The sequence below is a fragment of the Scyliorhinus torazame genome, chromosome 16, assembly GCF_047496885.1.
Source record: "Scyliorhinus torazame isolate Kashiwa2021f chromosome 16, sScyTor2.1, whole genome shotgun sequence".
NCBI classification, from domain to species: Eukaryota; Metazoa; Chordata; class Chondrichthyes; order Carcharhiniformes; family Scyliorhinidae; genus Scyliorhinus; species Scyliorhinus torazame.
Window position 1 is genome coordinate 179947853 of NC_092722.1, and position 24536 is coordinate 179972388.

At 47.5% G+C, this 24536-nt stretch overlaps 1 protein-coding gene across 2 annotated transcripts in view; it reads right to left on the reverse strand.

Annotated features, from left to right (window-relative positions):
* The window catches only part of LOC140393265 (VPS10 domain-containing receptor SorCS1-like), a 1354213-nt gene that overhangs the window by 133576 nt on the left and 1196101 nt on the right, over positions 1–24536 (reverse strand). For both annotated transcript variants that reach the window (XM_072479549.1, XM_072479548.1), the window contains exon 17: positions 8428–8541. In XM_072479549.1, coding sequence (XP_072335650.1) covers positions 8428–8541 — 114 coding nt within the window. The remainder of the gene's footprint in view (positions 1–8427; positions 8542–24536) is intronic.

Genomic DNA, 24536 nt, shown 5'->3' on the forward strand with positions numbered 1-24536 from the left:
TTATTCGAATAAAAGAAAAATAAGCTGGAAATCAGAAATGAAAACAGAAAATGCTGGATAAATTTCACAGGGCCGGCAGCACCTGTGGAGAAACACTTCCGTAAAAGAGTCATACAGACTCAAAATGGTAACTCTGTTTCTCTCCTCCCAGATGCTGTGTTTATCCAGCATTTTCTGCTTCACCCTTTATTCTGAGAGGGTGAGATGAATTTGGTTGCTGGAAGGCTTGTGCAGAACATAAACACTGGCATCGGGCAGATGGGCTGAATGGGCTATTTCTGCGGCAGACATTCTTGTGTATGCCCATTGACTTGCTCCTTTCATATTGGAAATCGAAGATTCCCACCATATTGTAGGCACTGTGGTTATAACAGGGAAACCTGGAGTTAATTGCTAGGAGATGTAACCAAAGGCATCATTTTGGATTGGTGTTATGTGCCGGGAAAATAAGGCTGATTCCAGGCTAGACTTGATGCTGAAACCACAGTGGAGATTTGGGGTCAGCTCCAATGCTAAGTGGTTGAAGTAATCACCTCAGGTAGCAATTTGGACTGACCCCAAACATGTTGCAAACCCTGTGGTGGATAGCGTTGCCCACTCTCCAGAGATGGCCAGGAATCTCCACGAATTGAAGGTCAATCTCGGGGACCCAGCTCTGTGCAACCCTGGAGAAAAATCACCCAGGCATTAAAAACATTTTTTTTGTTCTCATTTTCACTTCACCAGATATAAAAATATTGAAAATGGAGGGGGAAAAAAAGGTTGTTTGACTGACTGTCAAGCAGCATCCAATCGGGTAATGAATCTTTTTGCTTTTGAATTAGTGTACAAAGAACAAAGAAAAGTACAGCTCAGGAACAGGCCCTTCAGCCCTCCAAGCCTGCGCCGACCATGCTGCCCATCTAAACAAAAATCTTCTCCACTTCTGGGGTCCGTATCCCTCTACTCCCATCCTAGTCATGTATTTGTCAAGACACCCCTTAAACGTCACTATTGTCCCTCCTTCCACCATCTCCTCCGGCAGCGAGTTCTAGGCACCCACTACCCTCTGTGTAAAAAACTTGCCTCGTACATCGCCTCTAAACCTTGCCCCTCGCACCTTAAACCTATGCCCCCTAGTAATTGACCCCTCTACCCTGGGAAAAAGTCTCTGGCTATCCACTCTGTCTATGCCCCTCATAATTTTGTGGACCTCGATCAGGTCGCCCCTCAACCTCCTTCGTCCCAGTGAGAACAAACCAAGTTTATTTAATCTCTCCTCATAGCTAATGTCCTCCATACCAGGCAACATCCTGGTAAATCTCTTCTGCACCCTCTCTAAAGCCTCCACATCCTTCTAGTAGTGTGGCGACCAGAATTGAACACTATACTCCAAGTGTGGCCTAACTAAGGTTCTATACAGCTGCAACATGACTTGCCAATTTTTAGACTCCATGCCCCGGCCAATGAAGGCAAGCATTCCGTATGCCTTTCAGTGACCTGTGGACCTGTGCACCTAGATCTCTCTGACTGTCAATAATCTTGAGGGTTCTACCATTCACTGTATATTCCCTCCCTGTATTAGAGGTTCCAAAATGCATTACCTCACATTTGCCCAGATTAAACTCCATCTGCCATCTCTCCGCCCAAGTCTCCAAACGATCTAAATCCTGCTGTATCCTCTGACAGTCCTCATCACTATTTGCAATTCCACCAACCTTTGTGTCGTCTGCAAACTTACTAATCAGACCAGTTACATTTTCCTCCAAATCATTTACATATACAATGAACAGCAAAGGTCCCAGCACTGAACCTTGTGGAACACCACTAGTCACAGCCCTCCAATCAGAAAAGCACCCTTCCATTGCTACTCTCTGTTTTCTATGACCTAGCCAGTTCTGTATCCATCTTGCCAGCTCACCTCTGATCCCGTGTGACTTCACCTTTTGTACCAGCCTGCCATGGGGGACCTTGTCAAAGGCCTTACTGACGTCCCTGTAGACAACATCCACTGCCCTACCTGCATCAATCACCTTTGTGACCTCCTCGAAAAACTCTACCGAGTTAGTGAGACACGACCTTCACAAAACCGTGCTGCCTCTTGCTAATATGTCCACTTGCTTCCAAATGGGAGTAGATCTTGTCTCGAAGAATTATCTCCAGTAATTTCCCTACCACTGACGTAAGGCTCACCAGCCTGTAGTTCCCTGGATTTTCCTTGCTACCCTTCTTAAACAAAGGAACAACATTGGCTATTCTCCAGTCCTCCGGGACATCACCTGAAGACAGTGAGGATCAAAAGATTTCTGCCAAGGCCTCAGCAATTTCCTCTCCAGCCTCCTTCAGTATTCTTGGGTAGATCCTATCAGGCCCTGGGGACTTATCCACCTTAATAATTTTCAAGACGCCCAATACCTCATCTTTTTGGATCTCAATGTGACCCAGTCTATCTACACACCCTTCTCCAGACTCAACATCCACCAATTCCTTCTCTTTGGTGAATACTGATGCAAAGTATTCATTTAGTACCTCACCCATTTCCTCTGGCTCCCCACATGGATTCCCTTGCCTATCCTTCAGTGGACCCACCCTGTCCCTGGCTACCCTCTTGCTTTTTATGTACATGTAAAAAGCTTTGGGATTTTCCTTAACCCTATTGCCAATGACTTTTCGTGACCGCTTTTAGCCCTCCTGACTCCTTGCTTAAGTTCCTTCCTACTTTCCTTATCTTCCTCACAGGCTTCGTCTGTTCCCAGCCTTCCCAGCCTTCTAGCTCTGACGAATGCCTCCTTTCTCTTTTTGACGAGGCCTACAATAGTAGAAAGGCAGTGCCTCATAAGGATGGATGTGTTGGCCGACTAATGACCGGAGTGTGGGGGCAAATCATGTGATCAAACTTCCAGGAATACATGGAATCACAGTTGGCAACCCTAGTGGGTGAAACATTAGTCTTGACTGACTATTCTTCGTAGTTGCAATTGTGCTTTTGTGCCAGTCATTTAATCAAGAGACTTATCTCAGAGAGGACGATATCATCAAAGGGACATAACGTTTCTTTCTAACAGTAGAGAGAATCATCAATGGCTTGATGCTCTTGCATGCAGCATGGAGGATAAAAGCACAGTTAGAAGATGACGCAGTGTTGGGAAGTGAAAAGGGATAATTCAAATGTCCTCTATACAAAGGCTTATTTGCATATTTTAGCAAAAGACATTTCAAAAAGTTAATAAAGATATTACTTTATAATTAATGAGAAGCTAACATCAGTCTAACTCTTCTCATTACAACATGTGTGTTTGGTAATTTCCTGCAAACATATGTGAACCTTCCAGGGGTGTAAGCAATCTGTCTTTGTCGCGTTTATTATTGTCAACTAATGGGAAATGGTGTGCTGTACATACGGCCGATTCCCGTTGTGTGGCTAATTTCAATGCTCGTCCCCTTCAATCCTTCCCACAGAACTAATGAACAGATTTCTCCTGGTGCTTTGAACTTTGTAAAGGACTTGATTTAGTTTCACAGAGTCCCTGCTGTTCTGAATTGTGAAGCTGCCATTTTCTGACGGTGAGGCGTGCTACGAAGGCGGAACACATCTACCCAGTGACAAACGTCACTGCTTCAGCCAAGATACGGAGTTAAAAAAGCCCAGGGCCATTGCATGGAGAGTCGCCACTTGGATCAGGTGCTGCAGGGCTGTGTGACAGGCGAGAAATCCATAGAATCCTTACAGTGCAGAAGGAAGCCATTAGTCCCATCAAGTCTACACTAGCCCTCAGAAAGAGCACCTCGCCTAGGTCCACTCACTTGCCCTATCCCCACAACCCCATCTAACCTGTACTACTTTTTAACTAAGGGATAATTTAGCATGGCCAATCCACCTAATATGCTCCTGAATTAGAACAAGAACAAAGAAATGTACAGCACAGGAACAGGCCCTTCGGCCCTCCCAGCCCGTGCCGACCATGCTGCCCGACTAAACTACAATCTTCTACACTTCCTGGGTCCGTATCCCTCTATTCCCATCCTATTCATGTATTTGTCAAGATGCCCCTTAAATGTCACTATTGTCCCTGCTTCCACCACCTCCTCCGGTAGCGAGCTCCAGGCACCCACTACCCTCTGCGTAAAAAACTTGCCTCGTACATCTACTCTAAACCTTGCCCCTCTCACCTTAAACCTATGCCCCCTAGTAATTGACCCCTCTACCCTGGGGAAAAGCCTCTGACTACCCACTCTGTCTATGCCCCTCATAATTTTGTATACCTCTATCAGGTCTCCCCTCAACCTCCTTCGTTCCAGTGAGAACAAACCGAGTTTATTCAACCGCTCCTCATAGTTAATGCCCTCCATACCAGGCAACATTCTGGTAAATCTCTTCTGCACCCTCTCTAAAGCCTCCACATCCTTCTGGTAGTGTGGCGACCAGAATTGAACACTATACTCCAAGTGTGGCCTAACTAAGGTTCTATACAGCTGCAACATGACTTGCCAATTCTTATACTCAATGCCCCGGCCAATGAAGGCAAGCATGCCGTATGCCTTCTTGACTACCTTCTCCACCTGTGTTGCCCCTTTCAATGACCTGTGGACCTGTACTCCTAGATCTCTTTGACTTTCAATACTCTTGAGGGTTCTACCATTCACTGTATATTCCCTACCTGCATTAGACCTTCCAAAATGCATTACCTCACATTTGTCCGGATTAAACTCCATCTGCCATCTCTCCGCCCAAGTCTCCAAACAATCTAAATCCTGCTGTATCCTCCGACAGTCCTCATCGCTATCCGCAATTCCACCAACCTTTGTGTCGTCTGCAAACTTACTAATCAGACCAGTTACATTTTCCTCCAAATCATTTATATATACTACAAAGAGCAAAGGTCCCAGCACTGATCCCTGTGGAACACCACTGGTCACAGCCCTCCAATTAGAAAAGCATCCTTCCATTGCTACTCTCTGCCTTCTATGGCCTAGCCAGTTCTGTCTCCACCTTGCCAGCTCACCCCTGATCCCGTGTGACTTCACCTTTTGTACTAGTCTACCATGAGGGACCTTGTCAAAGGCCTTACTGAAGTCCATATAGACAACATCCACTGCCCTACCTGCATCAATCATCTTAGTGACCTCCTCGAAAAACTCTATCAAGTTAGTGAGACACGACCTCCCCTTCACAAAACCGTGCTGCCTCTCACTAATACGTCCATTTGCTTCCAAATGGGAGTAGATCCTGTCTCGAAGAATTCTCTCCAGTAATTTCCCTACCACTGAAGTAAGGCTCACCGGCCTGTAGTTCCCGGGATTATCCTTGCTACCCTTCTTAAACAGAGGAACAACATTGGCTATTCTCCAGTCCTCCGGGACATCCCCTGAAGACAGCGAGGATCCAAAGATTTCTGTCAAGGCCTCAGCAATTTCCTCTCCAGCCTCCTTCAGTATTCTGGGGTAGATCCCATCAGGCCCTGGGGACTTATCTACCTTAATATTTTTTAAGACACCCAACACCTCGTCTTTTTGGATCTCAATGTGACCCAGGCTATCTACACACCCTTCTCCAGACTCAACATCTACCAATTTCTTCTCTTTGGTGAATACTGATGCAAAGTATTCATTTAGTACCTCGCCCATTTCCTTTAGCTCCACACATAGATTCCCTTGCCTATCCTTCAGTGGGCCAACCCTTTCCCTGGCTACCCTCTTGCTTTTTATGTACGTGTAAAAAGTCTTGGGATTTTCCTTAACCCTATTTGCCAGTGACTTTTCGTGACCCCTTCTAGCCCTCCTGACTCCTTGCTTAAGTTCCTTCCTACTTTCCTTATACTCCACGCAGGCTTCGTCTGTTCCCAGCCTTTTAGCCCTGACAAATGCCTCGTTTTTCTTTTTGACGAGGCCTACAATATCTCTCGTCATCCAAGGTTCCCGAAAATTGCCGTATTTATCCTTCTTCCTCACAGGAACATGCCGGTCCTGTATTCCTTTCAACTGCCACTTGAAAGCCTCCCACATGTCAGATGTTGATTTGCCCTCAAACATCCGCCCCCAATCTATGTTCTTCAGTTCCCGCCTATTCTTCAACAAAGGAGAAAAAAATTATTGCCAGTAACAGTGAAGACGTTTCACCTGCCCATTTCGATTTTGTCAATTTTTAAGTAATTCTTCTCAGTCTTTTTCTATCTCTAGCTTTTTAAAAATTCATTCTTGGGATGTGGGTGTTGCTGGTTAGGCCAGCATTTATTGCCCAACCCTAGTTGCTCTTGAGAAGGTGGTGGTGAGCTGCCTTCTTGAACCACTGCTGTCGCTGAGGTGTGAACTATAAGACCATAAGATATAGGAGCAGAATTAGGCCATTCGGCCCATCGAGTCTGCGCCGCCATTCGTCCATGGCTGATATCTTCCTCATCCCCATTCTCCTGCCTTCACCCCATAACCCCTGATCCCTTTCTATCTCTGAACCTACAAGAACCTATCTATCTCTGTCTTAAAGACACTCGGTGACTAGGACTCCACAGCCTTCTGCGGCAAAGAGTTCCACAGATTCATCACCCTCTGGCTGAAGAAATTCCTCCTCAAACCAGTATTAAAGGATTGTCCCTTCAGCCTGAGGTTTTGCCCTTGGGTTCTAGCATCTCCTACTCGTTGAAACATCTCCTCCACATCCACTCTATCTAGGCCTCTCAGTATTCCGTAGATTTCAATGAATCCCCCGGTCATCCTTTTAATCTCCATCGAGTGCAGATCCAGAGTCCTCAACTGTTCCTCATATAACAAGGCCTTCAATCCCGGGATCATTCTTGTGAATCTCCTTTGGGCTCCCTCCAAGGCCAGCATATCTTTCCTCAGATCAGGGGCCCAAGACTGCTCACAATATTCCAAATGGGGTGTGACTAAAGCCTTATACAGTCTCAGTGGTACATCCCTGCTCTTGTATTCTAGCCCTCTCAAAATGGATGCTAATATTGCATTTGCCTTCCTAACCGTCAACTGAACTTGCATGTTAACCTTAAGAGAATTCTGATATAAGACTCCTACCTCCCTTTGTGCTTCAGATTTCCGAAGCCTTTCCCAATTTTGAAAATAGTCTATGTCTCTATTCTTCTTACCAAAGTGCATAACCTCACACTTTTCCACATTGTATTCCATCTGCCACTTCTATGCCCGCTCTCCTAGTCTGTCCAAGTCCTTCTGCAGCCTCTCTACTTCCTCAATACTATCTGTCCCTGTACAGATCTTTGTATCATCTGCAAACTTAGCAACAGTACCTTCAGTTCCTTCTTCCAGATCGTTAATATATATTGTCAATAGTTGTGGTCCCAGCATTGACCCCTGCGGAACACCACTAGTCACCAGCTGCCATCCTGAAAAAGACCCATTTATCCCCACTTTCTACCTTCTGCCAGCCAGCCAATCCTCTATCTATGCCAATACCTTACCCTAACATCATGGAATCCTTTCTTATTTAGCAGTTTCCTGCACGACACCTTGTCAAAGTTCTTCTGGAAATCCAAATAGATCATGTCCACTAGCCCTCCTTTGTCTAACTTCCTCATTACCTCCTCAAAGAATTCTAACAGATTTGCCAGTCATGACCTCCCCTTGATGAAGCCATGCTGACTCAGCCATATTTTACCACACATTTCCAAGTACTCCGCAATCTCGTCCTTAATGACAATGCAAAGACGGAAGTCAGGCTAACCGCCTTCTGCCTCCCTCCCTTCTTAAATAAGGGCATTATATTAGCCATTTTCCAATCCTCTGGGACCCTCCCTGACTCCAGTAATTCCTGAACGATCACTACCAATGCCTTCACAATCTCCTCAGCTATCTTCTTCAGAACCCTGGGGTGTAGTCGGACCTGTCCAAGTAATTTATCCACCTTCAGACCTTTCTGCTGCCCCAGCACCTGCTCCTTAGTGATGGCCACTACATTCACCTCCGCCCCTGACTCTCTTGAGGTTGTGGTATGCCACTGGTGTCTTCTACTGTGAAGACTGATGCAAAGTACCTTGTGTGTTACTCTGCCATGTAGGTACACTGCTGTATGGGCTGATCTGTACTGAGGAATGGAAGGTAGAGTAGGAGTGAGATATGTTTTCCTCTGTCCTAATCTTGCTTGAGATGTCGTATTTGGTTACTCAAGGAGATTTGCTCAAAGACTGGGCTGCTGGTCTGCGAAATGTCACGCATGAGGTTCTGAATTCAAATGCAGTTTAAACACTGCCACAGGAGCAGAAATTCAAATCAATACGTTGACCTAATCAAACGTCAGGCCACATAGGTTGAACTAATCTCCCTGCACTGTGAAAGAATGGAACCTTTTATTCCAACCTGCTGTTTCTCCTGGAGGATCATAATGGCCTGGCCTTAATCTCCATAAAGGATGGCGTGAAGTGGCCAAACTATTCAGTCAAACGGACATGCACAAACATTGAAGTGTCACAGCCGTGTACTCACCCTGTGCTGTTGAGGTAGCTCTGCCCCATGCTACATTTCTTTGCCATAAAAGACTGATTGTACCAGAAAGCCGGTAAGCACCTTCCATCAGAATGACGGTCATATCCATAATCACTGTTCCATTATGAGAGAGAGGGAGAGGAAAAATTGGAACACTAAAATTAGAGCGAAGCAAATATATTCTTTCTGAAATCCAGCAACATTATCCACTGAAACAAAGACAACGAGGCCAGCTTTCCCCCAAGGGCAGCCGATATGTTCCACAACAACTTGCATCTACATAGCGCCTTTAATGTAGTCAATGTCCCAAGGCACCTCACAGGAGTGCTGTCAACCAAGGTCCCAGATGTAACAATATGTATATTGTAAGGAATACAAAGGGTTAACAAAATGATGTTAATACTTCCCACCACCAGATGGAGATAAGGAGCAGTCATATAAATATCAAGTGACTCCTGGGATTCTGGGAGTAGGTGTATAGGTGTGAGATTGATTAGTTGCATAGTGTAGAGTTCTGTAGTTAGAGATATCGTATTGTTTAGTTTAATGACATATACCTTCTTGATTGTTCAAATCTTATTTAAGTAGTGTAAATAAATCAGCTTGTTCAGTAACATAGTTTGATGAGCAGGATAAAATTTGATCAAAATAGTTTTTTTTTTGAAAAACAAGTATGCAGCTTAAAAAGCTGTCAGTGGTTTTGTGCTTGTTTCATTTGTACTCCCACACACTGGAGGCGTCAAGGGGTTTGGACAGGGCCATCATGTTCATTACTCAAAAGAAATTTTTTGAAAATAAAGAATTCGATTCGCAGTGCCAGCTTAAAGAGTCAATTTTTGTGGAGTTGTGTTGAGGTCACACCAGGTGTTTACATCAGAAATGTGTAACGCCATCTGTTCAATTTTCTCAGAGCAGAGATAACTCTTTATCAGAACGTGTTGATTAATCATCGTCGCACTCAATGACCAGCCAAGGGCATTGTTTCCGAGTGAGTAGATACACTGAAATCACAGAGCTCATTACTATGGAAGATGGCTGGCTTAGATTCGACAGAGTTTACCACTTGATTGGAAAATGTAAGAGTTCACCAGTGGGAGAGGCAGAATATGTAAACGAGGATGAGGGCTAGAGGAACACAGAACCTTTGAATAATTGGAGCACCTAATTTACTTGTTCGCCTTTCCTGACCTCTGCTCCCTGTTAGGGCGCTGGACGTTTCATTAATTTACTGTGTAGCTGAACTGGGGTTCAGATGCAGAAACCAAAGCCAGAGATCTCTCCACAGAGGACAAGAATATTTTCTAAAAAGTATTTTTATTCCATTGTTTAACATTTAAAACACATAACATTACACAGTAATGACCCACACCAAACCCCAACTCCCCCAACACACTAACCAACCACTACACCTTGCCCCCTCCCCTCCCCCCTCCATTTGACGGTAACCAGCTCCTTGAAATGTGGTATTAACAAACCCCAACTCTTATGCAACCCCCCCCCCCCCCCCCCCCACCTCTGGTCCCCCTCAGAGTAAATTTCACCTTTTCAAAGTTCAAGAACTCCTTAAATCCCCCAGCCACATCGAAGCACAGGCTGGAGAAGCTGACCTCCGCCCCAACAGGATCCGCCTGTGAGCGATTAACATCTGACCCCGCTTCCATTTGCAAGTATGACACCCTGAATATGGCTCCCCCCCCCGGACACTGGGTTCTAAATCCACATGCAAGATCTTCGACATGTTGCTGAAGAGCGACCCCCAAAATGTCTTCAACTTCAGGCAGGGCCAGATCATATGTACGCGATTGGCTGGGCCCTTCCCACACCGCTCACAAATATCCTCCACCCCATCACACAATTGACTCCTCTTCGACTTCATCAGGTGCACTCTGTGTACTACCTTCAGCTGTATCAACGCCAGCCTTGCGCACGAGCTTGAGGCATTCACCCATCGCAGCACCTCACACCACAGCCCCTCCTCCAGCGCCAACCCCAGCTCCGCCTCTGACTTGGTCTTTACCCCCTCCAGAGACACCTTCTTCAAAATCCCCCCATAGATTGCCGAGATGGAAACCCCCTCCAACCCCATCTCCGACAATACCCCCGCCAGCACCGAGAAAAGTCGGGAAAAACCTTTTTCACAAAATAGGCCAAGAACCTTTTATTGTGCTGGTGGAATATTTTGAAAGAATGAAAGCACTTGAGAGAGCACAGTACATAGATCAGGGCCTGGATTCTCCGATTCCCCCAGCTGGGTTTCTCAGCAGTGTGTTGTTCCCTGGTGGCGGGATTCTCTAGTCCAGTCGTTTGTCAATGGGATTTCCCGTTGAAGTCTCCCCACGCTGCCGGGAAACCCGCTGCTGGTGAGAATAAGAATGCCAACAGCCGGAGAATTCCGGCCAAGGTCAAATCAGACAAATGGGAAGGAAACTCGGAATGAATGAATGCTTTTAAACTTACAGGTTGAAACACTTGAAGGGTTATGTAAAGAAGGAAATATTCTAGTAGCGTAAAGGAATGTATGGTGATATGCCTGTAGATAATATTACATGCGCTCAGCAGTGTAACCTCCCACCAGCAGGTGGCGCAAGACATCAGTCAGGTGACATCCGGCCAGCAGCAGAAGGTTGTAAGGCGTACACAAGGACGGTCGCACATAAGTCAAGTTCCAGGAGAGTCCAGAGAAACTCTGTAATAACTTAGTCTGTATAAGATTCGTATCACGAGTACTTAAATAAAACATCGTTCTGACTTAGACATCCGCTGTTCTTGCTAGACAAGATAACAGAACACAACAGAATGGGGTTTAAATGTCAAAAATTGATTTTCAGGTCGCGATTCTCCGAAATCCTGGCCAGGTGTTGACGCAGGCTTCAAAACCGGCTCGAGCGACGCCAGTGTCAACGGGCCTCCAGGCCCAGGCATTCAACCCTTCTTTGGGGACTAGTGCGGTGCCGGAATGCTGTACGCTCGAAAGACGGCGCAACACGGCTGGCGTGGGTCCACGCATGCACACCAGAGCCGGCCCGGGTCCGCGAATGCGTGTGGTTTGCCATCTCCGCGCCGGCCCCTGGGTAATATGGCGGAGCCCTACAGGGGCCTGGCACGGAGAAACATAGCCCCCCTCGGAATTAGCCCACCCGCCGGTCGGTAGGCCCCGATCGCGGGCCTGGCCACCATGGAGGCCCCCCCCCAGAGTTGGATCCCCCTGCCCCCCCACCAGGGCGGCCCTCACAGCCAGAACTCTGAGGTCCCACCGGGTGGGACCATACGTAACCCACGCCGGCGGGACTCGGTGGGCACTCGACCCATCGAGGGCGAAGAATCGCCGCGGGAGCCACTTTCAACAGCCCCCGGCCAGCGCGGCAGCGACCACGCGGGCACGATTGCCACCGATTTTCCGTTCTTCAGAGAATCGGCGGCCCAGCGTCGGAGCGCCGTGGCGCGATTCTCACACCCACCCGCCGATTCTCCGACCCGGCGCGGGATCGGAGAAGCCCGGCCTCTATTTCAATGGTAGCTCTGCCAGTTGGGCAAAAGTTAAGCATGCTGGCCAAATAATTAAATGCCAATTTTAAAAAAATTTAAATTATATCTAATTGTGTTCAAAGCCTATTTGGAGTTCTGTCTGGAGTTTTACTCGATGATGGGCAGCATCGACACGCCTTTTAAAATTCAATCCAATAAATTTTACAAAACCCACCACATCATGTGATCAGCTGCTTCATTTTTTTGTTCCATTAAATCAGGGAACTGTGTGATGTCGTGGCTTAATATCAATCTTTTGCTGGGAGCATTTGAGTTCAAATCGAACCCAGGCTAGTAGGCAGAAGATCTTCACAAGCTCTAAGGGCCCTTTGTGAAATGAGCTCAGGCAGCATGAATTCAGGCGAATCAGCACTAATTGGTTATACCAGTCACTCAGCCTCAAGAGCATGTGTGGAAAAAGAAAATGTCAAACTGGTGCACTAACAGGTGCTGTCCTACATGGCTGTATAAAACGCCACAAGTGGAAGATTGCGTTCAGTTCTGGTAACCACATTATCGAAAGGAGGTGTTGCATTGGAGAGGGTGCAGAGAGGATTTACCTACATGCTGCCTGGGCTGGAGGTCTGAGCTATGAGGAGATGTTGGATAGGCTGGGGCTGTTTTCCTTGGAGCAGGGAAGGTTGAGAAGGTATTTGATAGAGCTGCATAAGATTATGAGAGGTATAGATAGGGTGGCTAGGTGTACACCTTTTCCATTAGTAGAGAGGTCAATAACCAGGGGTTATTGTGCGTGTAAGAGGTTGAAGGCAGAGAGGGGAGTTGAGGAAAAACCTTTTCACCTAGAGGATGGTGAGTGTCTGGATTCACTGCCTGAAAGGGTGCTAGACATCGTATTTAGATATTCACTGCACTGCCATAACCTCCAGGATTATAGGCCAAGAACTGGCAAATGGGATTGGTATAGTCAGATCTTTTTACACCGATGTGGACACAATGGGTCGAATGTTTTCAACGCTACCACCGAGAAAGCACAACAGCGCCTATACTTCCTCAGGAAACTAAGGAAATTCGACCTGTCCACACTGACTCTTACCGACTTTTACAGGTGCACCATAGAAAGCATCCTATCTGGCTGCATCACAGCCTGGTATGGCAACTGCTCGGCCCAGGACCGCAAGGAACGTCAGAGAGTCGTGAAGACTGCCCTGTCCATCACACGAACCTGCCTCCCATCCATTGACTCTGTCTCCACCTCCCGCTGCCTCGGGAAAGCGGGCAGCATAATCAAAGACCCCTCCCACCCGGCTTACTCACTCTTCCAACTTCTTCCATCGGGCAGGAGATACAGAAGTCTGAGAACACGCACAAACAGACTCAAAAACAGCTTCTTCCCCGCTGTTACCAGACTCCTAAATGACCTTCTTATGGGCTGACCTGATTAACACTACACCCCGTATGCTTCATCCGATGCCGGTGACTAGGTATTTTCATTGTTTACCTTGTGTTGCCCTATTATGTATTTGCTTTTCATGTACTAAATGATCTATTTGAGATGCACGGAGAAAAATACTTTTCACTGTACCTCGGTATACATGACAATAAACAAATCCAATACTGTGCTGTAAACATGGGTGAATCAATGCTTGGTAACTTTCTTTCTCATCAGGCTGTGCCATGCCTGAAAGTGCCAGATGTTGACAATGGATGCTTGAAATGTCGAAAATCTCTCTTTGGTTGTATTTACATTCCATATGAAACTGACCAAGTTTGTTCAAAGTCCTCCAACTTGTGTTGCCAATCAATGGGAGACAAACTCTTGCACATTTTTTCCCCATTCCTGGGATGCTCATCCTGTGTCTCCAACATCATTCCATCATTGGACATAACAGCGGTTTACTTGAAACAATTTTCCAGAGCCTGTCAATTTGGAACTAAAGGCTGATGTGCAACAACACCGGCTTTATTGCTTTATTCGTCCATCGTCCTTCAGCTGCTCAGAATTTGTCCAGCCTGCGTTGTGCTTCGAGGTTTAGATATGCTCGGGCTTATGCGTGGGCAACATGGTAGCACAAGTGGATAGCACTGTGGCTTCACAGCACCAGGGTCCCAGGTTCAATTCCCCGCTGGGGTCACTGTCTGTGCGGAGTCTGCACGTTCTCCCCGTGTCTGCGTGGGCTTCCTTCGGGTGCTCCAGTTTCCTCCCACACTCCAAAGACGTGCAGGTTAGGTGGATTGGCCATGATAAATTGCCCTTAGTGACCAAAAGAAGGTTAGGAGGGGTTATTGAGTTACGGGGATAGGGTGGAAGTGAGGGCTTAAGTGGGTCGGTGCAGGCTCGATGGGCCGAATGGCCTCCTTCTGCACTGTATGTTCTATCTATCTATGCAGTCGTATTCATTACTTTATGATGTTACTCAGCAAAAGTCTGCTTGCTAACTGCAGAGATTGCGGAGAAGATGTGGGTGTAAAACATTCCCTGGGCAAGGTGAAGAGAGGAAGAGAAGACACTTTGGTCCATATGCCTCAGAGATGGGAAAGAAAACCAGTAGTAAAGGTTGGACAAATTGGCGTTGTTTTCTTTGGAAGAAAGGAGGCAGAAGGGAGATCTCGCTGAAATGTAGAGGATGATGAGCGGTCGAGGTCTAGTGAAAAAGAAGGCCCTGCATTGAGGAGTCCGTAACCAGGGGGCAGAGTTTAGGGTATAAGGTTTAGCGGGAATAAGAGGGGGAAAAAAAATTCACCAAGATGTTGGTGGAGATTTGGGAGTCGCTGCCTTAAAGTGTGGTACAGGCAGAAACCCACATACCATTCAAAATGTGCTGGGATAAGCATTTAAATTGCCATAACCCACAAGGCTGCGGAACTAAAGCTGGAAAAGTGGGATTAAGTTGGATGCCTCCTTGTTGACCAATGCGGAGATGATGGGTTGAATGGCGTCCTTCCATGCCATAGAATTGCTCTGATTTCTCCGAGATGATGGGAAGGCCTTGACACCCTTCACTCCAGCTTTTATTTCTGCTCTGTTGCTCCGCGGATGCTTAACGGAAGGTCCTGAAGATTAGTATTTACTCCCAATTTTTAATTCAATGGGAAGTTGGGGTCTATTTGGATACTGCCCCATCTTTTAATAACACAAAGCAGATGACATGAGCAAAACGTAAAGATGGATGCGTGTAAGGGATGGGTTAATTTTGCTCGCTGTAAGGATATGGCAGCCTTCCAGGACCCGGATGTTTATTGGAACATGAGGCATCAGATGTCCAGACTCAGGTGTGCACATGTATCTTGATGACTTTCCGAACTGCTTATCTATTGGACTTATTTACTCCACTGTATAAATATCAGGCCCTTTTGCTCGTTCGTTGGACTTCACCTCGGTCCTGAGTCGTGACAGATGCCAGGAGCCGAATCTTGAAGCTGCTGTCGACCCAGGGATCCCCGCCGAGCAGATGGGTGTGAGATTCTTACGTAATATTCTTGTTTTATCTTCTTTTTATACTATATTCTTATTTGTATTATTTTGTGCTCATAAAGTAGAGTAGACGAACATCTTCCATTGTTCTCTTTATTACATTGTGTCCGAATCGCAAAGAACCCTTGGAGTAATCCAAGACAATGCTTTAATTTATTGGATTTGGTCAAGGTTGTCTTACCATTAGAGCCTTATAGAGTATCTGCCAATTGCAGCAAGAGCTCGCCCCTGGAGATTTTAAGTTCTCTGACTGCAAAGTATTGACTGGTTTGGTAACATAAACTTTTTAAATAATAGAGAAACATAAGTGCTTCTTTTAAAAACAGACTAATGTTTCGTGGAACATAAGAAATAAGGACAGGTGTAGGCCGTACGATTGTTTGGGATGGTTCCAATATTTAACAGAATCATGGCTCACTTCACCTCCCACTCTGCTCCCTTATCTCTTGATTCCCTTCGGCCAGGATTTTCTGCTCCCGTTTTCGGCGGGAGGGAATGGCCCTAGGAGTGGGGAATCCAACAGTAGTCCCCAAGTTGTTTACACCTTGGGGATTTCCTGCTCCAAATGTCTTAGCACCTCCGCCAATGACGTAATGGGGTTCCATGAAAGGTCGGGAACTCCATTACCATATATTTTAACATCATTAGCGGGCTTCCCTGTCCCATTATCTCTGGGGCCATAGAAAGTGGTCTTCTGGAGAGGTAGTTTTTTTGTGGGGGAGGGCATGTGTCTGGGAGGTTCCCTATGTCAGTGAGGGGATAGTCTCTGTGTCCATGGTGGGGAAGGGCAGTTCTCCATGTATGTCGGAGGTTCTCCATGTACATGGGAGAGCGTGTTCGTGGGGATTCATAGAAGCATAGAATTTACAGTGTAGAAGGAGGCCATTCAGCCCATCGAGTCTGCACCGGCCTTTGGAAAGAGCATCCCACTCAAGCCCATGCCTCCACCCTATCCAATAACGCCACCTAACCTTTTGGAGATTAAGGGGCAATTTAGCATGGCTAATCCACCTCACCTGCACATCTTTGGACAGTGGAGGAAACCGGAGCATCCGGAGGAAACCCACGCAGACAGAGGAAGAAAGTGCAAACTCCGCTCACACAGCCACCCGAGACCAGAATTGAACCCACTACCCTGGATATGTGATGTAGCAGTGCTAATCACTGTGCTTACCGTGCCGCCTGGGATTCCTCGTTTTTCTTTTTCTTTTTGTCAGATCAGGGTGTCCTTTATAAAGAATGCCCCGATCTCCTTAAGTCTGAGATTGCTGACACCAACTCCAAGTGTCAGAATTATGATGGGAAAAGCCGACAGAGGAGTCAGTGAGTAGTATACCGCTTTTCCCTGAGTTGACACTTAAGCTAAAACAAAATGGAAAATTCTTCCCTTAGTGTCCAAATAGAGAGTGGAAGTGACCCTACTGGTTGCTAAGGGAATTAAAGGACCTGGAGAAATTCTACAAAGTGCTAATGGAGAGGTCAGGGGCGAAATTCTCCGGTATCGGCGCGATGTCCGCTGACCAGCGCCAAAAACGGCGCAAATCAGTCGGGCATCGCGCCGCCCCAAAGGTGCGGACTCCTCCGCATCTTGGGGGCCAAGCCCTAACCTTGAGGGGCTAGGCCCGCGCCGGACTGATTTCCGCCCCGCCAGCTGGCGCGAAAATGACATTGCCGGGCTGCGCTTGCGCGGGAGCGTTAGCGGCCACTCACGGCATCCCCGCGCATACACTGTGGAGGGAGTCTCTTCCGCCTCCGCCATGGTGGAGACCGTGGTGAAGGCGGAAGGAAAAGAGTGCCCCCACGGCACAGGCCCGCCCACGGATCCGTGGGCCCCGATCGTGGGCCAGGCCACCGTGGGGGCCCCCCCCCGCCGCGGCCAGATCGCCCTGCGCCCCCCCCCCCAGGACCCCGGAGCCTTACTGTATTACATCTCATGGGCGAAATTCTCCGTAATCGGCGTGATGTCCGCCGACCGGCACCAAATACGGCGCGAATCAGTCTGGCATCGTGCCGCCCCAAAGGTGCGGAAGTCTTCGCATCTTGAGGTGCCGAGCCCTCACCTTGAGGGGCTAGGCCTGCGCCGGACTGATTTCCGCCCCACCAGCTGGCGGGAAAGGCCTTTGGTGCCCCGCCAGCTGGCGCGGAAATGACATCGCTGGGCGGCGCATGCACGGGAGCGTTAGCGGCCGCTCACGGCATCCCCGCGCATGCACTGTGGAGGAGGTCTCTTCCGCCTCTGCCATGGTGGAGACCGTGGCGAAGGCGGAAGGAAAAGAGTGCCCCCACGGCACAGGCCCGGAGAATCCGGGCCGGAGAATCGCGGGGGGGGGCCCGCCAACCGGAGCGGCGCGATTCCCGCCCTCGCCGAATCTCCGGTGCCGGAGAATTCGGCAACCGCCGGGAGCGCGATTCACGCCAGCCCCCGGCGATTCTCCGACCCGGCGGGGGGGCGGAGAATCTCGCCCCTGATCTCCAATTTGGCCTAAAGGGGCTGTTTTAGCACAGGGCTAAAGAGCAGGCTTTGAAAGCAGACCATGGCATGCCAGCAGCACGGTTCAATTCTCGTACCAGCCTCCCCGTACAGGCGCCGGAATGTTGCGACTAGGGGCTTTTCACAGTAACTTCATTTGAAGCCTACATGTGACGATAAGCGATTTTCATTTCATTTCATTTCATGCGATGCCCCACCCTCCCTTAGCTTGAGGGGCTGAAGCAAAAGAAGAAACTTGCTTTTCGGTATGAGACACCAGGATATGTTTTGGATTGACAAACGCAATGGGCTGAATGGCCATCTTCTGCATCGGGAACTTGGATGGTCCTCGGTGGTGGTGAACTCAACAGTTGAACTTGTGCGGAAGGAAGGGTGTCGGGTTCAAGACAGTGACATGGCTGAAAGAGAGCTTTTGAAGCAAGAGGTCAGGGCACGATCGAATGGCCTTGTCTCACTGACTTGGAGGTGCGACAGGGCCCCTAAATCTTGCGATACGAGACTCAGGATACCTCACGAAATCTAATGAGCTCCCGCGAGATGTCTTGATCTGGATCTCCCCCTCACTGGGCGCGATCCAGATTTACATGTTTAAGCAAGTAGTTAGCTTCTTTGTCAGAGTCTCCCAACACCCAGGATTGAATACCCCCGCGCCTGGGCGACCTCGCTGTGGCGCCGTTTAGCACTAATTTCCACAAACGTGGACCAGGCATAACGATACTTGGGGCGGGTATCCCAGGTGATGGGAGGCCCCCTGGGTGGTCAGGCGCTGGGCAGGGTGGTGCCCTGGCATCCTCGTATCCACCTGGGCGTCCTGTGCTCACCAGTGCAGGAGCTGAGGGAAGTGCAGCCTTGGTGGGACGCTCCATTCAGAGCCCCCACAAGAAGAGAGTCTCGTTTGATCGCGATGTCGTTCTCGGCTGCAGCACTGAGAAGCACCTTGCTAACCGTGCCTGAAACAGGACTCTTTTTTTTTTTGCTAAATCGTTGCCATCAGGCACGCAGGAGGAAGATCCACGGTGTGCGTTATTTAACATTAAGAACAGGTTTAGCTATTTGCTGCAATGGAAATCATACCCTTTGAACCTTTTGCAGAGATATGGAAAATCAAAACATATTTTTTCTCTGCAAAGTAATAAACTGGCCTCGCTGTGTACAGTCAGGCTAATCTTTATGAAAGCTCTACAGCGAGTATTTGCATTTACTTTTACATAGAATGTACACCACAGAAATAAGCCATTCAATCAAACTGGTCCCCGCCAATGTTTACCCCCACCAGAAGCCTCGGTCCACCTGACTTCATCTCATCCTATCAGCATTTCCTTCTATTCCATTGGCTCTCATGTATTTATCCAGCTGCTCCCTAAGTATATCTGAACCATTCATCTCAATCTGTGATAGCAAGTTCCACATTCTAATCATCTTCTGGGTAAAGAAATCTCTCTTAAACTCCCTATTGGATTTCTCCGTGACCATCTTATATTTACCACCCACACAATAAATGGTTGGATACTGCAAAGTGTAGAGGAACAGAGGGACCGGACCTTACGGTGCTAGTCCACAGAACCCTAAAGGTGACAGGGCAGGTAGATAGGTTGGTTAAGAAAGGCATATGAGGGCAGCACGGTGGTGCAGTGCTTAGCACTGCTGCCTCACGGCGCCGAGGTCCCAGGTTCGATCCCGGCCCTGGGTCACTGTCCGTGTGGAGTTTGCACATTCTCCCCGTGCTTGAACAGTTTCGCCCCCACAACCCAAAGATGTGCAGGCTAGATGGATTGGCCACGCTAAATTGCCCCATAATTGGAAAAAAATGAATTGGGTACTCTAAATTTATTTTTTAAAAAGAAAGCCATATGGGATATTTTCCTTTTTTAGCTGAGGCAAAGATATATGAGCGAAGTGGCGATGCTGGAGCTGTATAACACACTAGATAGGCCACAGCGAGAGTACAGTGTACACTTCTGGTCACTATGTTGCAGGAAGATGAACTCCCATCTGGGTGGCGACAGAGGATATTGCCAGGATTGGAGAATTTTAGCTGTGAAGAAAGATTGGGTAAGATTCTCTTTGTGACAGAGGAGTCTCAGGGAAGGTTGAATTGAGTTGCATGAAATTATGAGGGGCCTAAAGAGAGTGACGAGGAAGGAGCTATTACTCTTTGCAGAGAGGTTAATAACCTTGGGGTACACAGGCTTAAAGTATTCAGTGGAATGGTTAGCAGGGGATTGAGGCGATTATTCTATCCAGAGTGGGGTCCAGAGCTCACTGCGTACAAAGGTGGTGGAGGTATGGATCCTCAATGCATTTAAATAATACTTAGCAATATACCTGAAATGCTGTAACATACAGGGCTACCAAGAACTGGAAAGTGGTAGAATGGAGGTTAGGCTGGACAGCTGTTTTATGGCCTCACAAACATGATGGGTTGAACTGCTTTTTTCCGTGCAGTAAATCTCCATGATTACAAACAAAGAACAAAGAAATGTATAGCACAGGAACAGGCCCTTCGGCCCTCCAAGCTCGTGCCGACCATGCTGCCCGACTAAACTACAATCTTCTACACTTCCTGGGTCCGTATCCTTCTATTCCCATCCTATTCATATATTTGTCAAGATGCCCCTTAAATGTCCCTATCGTCCCTGCTTCCACTACCTCCTCCGGTAGCGAGTTCCAGGCACCCACTACCCTCTGCGTAAAAAACTTGCCTCGTACATCTACTCTAAACCTTGCCCCTCTCACCTTAAACCTATGCCCCCTAGTAATTGACCCCTCTACCCTGGGGAAAAGCCTCTGACTATCCACTCTGTCTATGCCCCTCATAATTTTGTATACCTCTATCAGGTCTCCCCTCAACCTCCTTCGTTCCAGTGAGAACAAACCGAGTTTATTCAACCGCTCCTCATAGCTAATGCCCTCCATACCAGGCAACATTCTGGTAAATCTCTTCTGCACCCTCTCTAAAGCCTCCACATCCTTCTGGTCTCATGAATCATGGTCTCTTATCTTGGACTCCCCAGAAATATTTTACAGCATTTAGTAATCCAGTTATATATTTGTTTTTAGTGAGAATAAATCTATAAAGACCACATTACAATTGATTTTATCAACAGTTATGATTTGTTGTTCAAGGTTAGACTAACTTGGTGATGTATTGCCCGTTTCCTTGCTGACATGTGGCTTCACTGGGGAACAAATGGAACTTCAGATAATGACTTGGTATTTGCCGTGAACGACATCTTTGTGTGCTTTCCCTCGCGAGTCTGACATTAACTTCTTTGTTAAGGGTCACACGTGAAATATCACCAGGCAAGCTCAGCATGGCTCCCGGCCTAGAGAAAAATGATTGAATCGAGTGCAGAACAAGACTGTTCCTTAAAACCGCTGGGACCATGAACGTCCCCGGCCAAAGCAACACCTAACTGGTCAAGGCTGAAGATTGTACAGCTGTAAGGCAGGAAAGATATTGTGAGGTTTTGCTGGACTGTTTTTGCAGGGGCAATTCATTGCTCAGGCATTTAGTCAAATACAGTCACGAGAAGTGAGGAGTCAGCGAAAAGGGATACAGATTAAACAAATGCGAAAGAAGCGAATCTGCAATCCCCTCCCCACCTCGCTCATATAATGTGCCTCAGCTAATAAAGGAAAATATCCCTCTTTCCCCTTCTTTAAAATAAAGTCACCATAGTCCCAGATGACCATAGGCTGCTCGCCCCTTTGAGGGGGAGAGCTGATTAGTAGTGATTTAACCTGAGGGTCGCCACACCTCAGGTGAGGGGTAAGGTTGAGAAGGCAGGGCCTTCATGGACAACCCCTTCTTTAATACCCTCCTTAAAATCCACCACTTTGACCAAAACCTTTAGTCACCTGACCTAAAATCTCATCATGTGGCTTGGTTTCAAATCTGGTTTTGATAACGCTCTTATGAAGCCTCTTGGGACGTTTTCCAACGTTAAAGGCAACACTGCTGTTGTTGAAATCGCCCTATGAGGTATTAGTAATGAGCCCATTCACTTGTTAAAAAAATCATCCTTGCGCTGTTTCAACAATGGGGATAAACTAATTCAAATAAATGGGTCCACATTGTTGCAGTCATGAGCTAGGGAACGTCAGAAGCAGTGTATCAGCACTCCGGATTATTGAAAAATGTACAGTAGAGCCAGCTTCCACATTGCTGGAGGAGATGCTGAAGACAGGGGGACTGGAGAAGGGGCTAGCATCAGCGGTTTACGGGGCTATTTTGGAGGAGGAGAAGGCACCACTGGAAGGGATCAAGGCAAAGTGGGAGGAAGAGTTGGGAGAGGGTATGGAGGAGGGGTTCTGGTGTGAGGTGCTCCAGAGGGTAAACGCCTCCACCTTGTGTGCGAGGTTGGGGCTGATACAGCTGAAGGTGGTGTATCGAGCGCCGACGAGGATGAGCCGGCTCTTTGAGGGGGTAGAAGATGTGTGTGAACGTTGCGGGGGGGGCCCCGCAAACCACGTTCATATGTTTTGGTCCTGTCCAAAGCTGGAGGATTACTGGAAGGAGGTTTTTAGGGTAATCTCTGAAGTGGTGCACGTGAAACTGGACCCAGGCCCTCGGGAGGCCGTATTCGGGGTGTCGGACCAGCCAGGGTTGGAAACGGGTGCGGAGGCAGATATTGTAGCCATCGCCTCGTTGATCGCCCGAAGGCAGATCCTGTTAGGGTGAAGGTCAACCTCTCCACCCTGTGCCCTGGTGTGGCGGGGGACCTGCTGGAATTCTTAACGCTTGAAAAGGTCAAATTTGAACTGAGGGGAAGGATGGAGGGGTTCTACAATTCATCTGCGTTATTCATTATGTACTTTCGAGAATTGGATCAGATCGAACATTAGTGGGGGGGGCGGGGTGCTGGGAGGGTTGGGGGGAGGGGGACGGTGTGTTAATGGTGACTATGGGTGATTCCTGATTCCTTTTTGTCATTTGTTTCTGTTAATTTGCGGGTTAATGTTTGGGGGTTTGGTGGGAGGATGGGATCGTTGTTATTGAGATGGGGATTGACATTACATTCGTTACTGATTATTGTTTATTGTTGGGTGTAAATGTGGGAGAAAATGTGAAAAAGGAGAATGAAAAAAAAATGTATTCCGCATAAATAAAATAAATGAATTATCCAATCAAATGAATTCAGAATAATCAGATAATTTGAATGAAAGGACTTTGAGGCAGGATTACACCATGCTGCAATGTCGACCAATGAATCCAGGTGTAAAGCACAATCTGTTCTACATTGGGGGCCATACGGTAATCTGGTGCCACTCAACCATATTTCTGTGGAGTCACATGTAGGCAAGACCAGGTGAGTGATAGACATCAATTCAGACGAGACGCTGAGAAGCAATGAACCGATGCTTTAATAAGCTAAATATGTGCCGACCTGTAGCTCCTCCCACACTGCAGGGCTGACCCAGGTCGCCAGGCTCTATACCTCCACAGCTGGGCGGAGCCACAGGCGGAGCCAACAGCAGCACCAATAATAACATTCCAACAGTACAACAGCAGCAACCAATAACAGAACAGCAATAGCAATAAGTATATACAACAGTAATAGAACTACTGTTCTACTGTTCTACTAATAGAACAGTAGAACATATATACAACAGCCTTACGTAGCCATACGTGGTTCACCACAGTGAGGAGGACAGGTTTCCTTCCCTAAAGGGTACTTAGTGAACCAGATGGGATTTTACCACAATTGATGATGCTGTATGGTAACCGTTACAGAGACTGGCTTTCCATTCCAGGTTTTATGAGAAGAATTTAAATTCCACCAGCTGCCATGGTGGGATTTGAACCCACTTCCTCAGAACATTAGCTTCGACCCACTGAATTACTAGTCCAGTTACATTACCATTACACCGCCATCTCTCCCTATTCGCTCAGCCAATTACTTCTCTAGCCACAAACATTATCCTGATCTCCCAATGGCCCATCTGTTTCACCCCCACTCTGACGCTGGACTTTTCCACAGATTTAGGGAACTATGTGGAGTTTAGGTTAGAGATCAGCCATGATTTCATTGAGTAGTGGAATCGGCTCAGGGGGAGACCTGGCCTCCCCCTCTGATCCTATACTGCCTTAACTAAGTGTACAAAGCAAGGTAGAAAAACGGCATCTCACCATTGCACTCTTCTCTCTGGTCTGAACATTTGCAATTACTAACAATTTTTAAAAAATAAATGTAGAGTACCCAATTCATTTTTTCCAATTAAGGGGCAATTTAGCGTGGCCAATCCACCTACTCTGCACATGTTTGAGTTGTCGGGGCGAAACCCTCGCAGGCATGGGGAGAATGTGCAAACTCCACACGGACAGTGACCCAGAGCCAGGATCGAACCTGGGACCTCGGCGCCATGAGGCAGCAGTGCTAACCACTGCACCACCGTGCTGCCCTGCAGTTACTAACCTTTGTTCGATACTCTATTTGATTCCCAGCAGGGGACTCTTGAAAAGGTTGAATGGGGTCTGTTAGAGTGCAGGGAGAGGGTGGTGAGGGGCATCAGGAAGAGATGTGTTAGATGTGTCAGGAGCCCTCATCAGAGCCCAGTATGAGTGAAGCAGAAGGACTGTTGCATGCTTGCTGACCCTCTGCATTTTATCCCTGGAGCCGATAGATCCATTATATTTATCAGTGGTTCTGGTGAAAT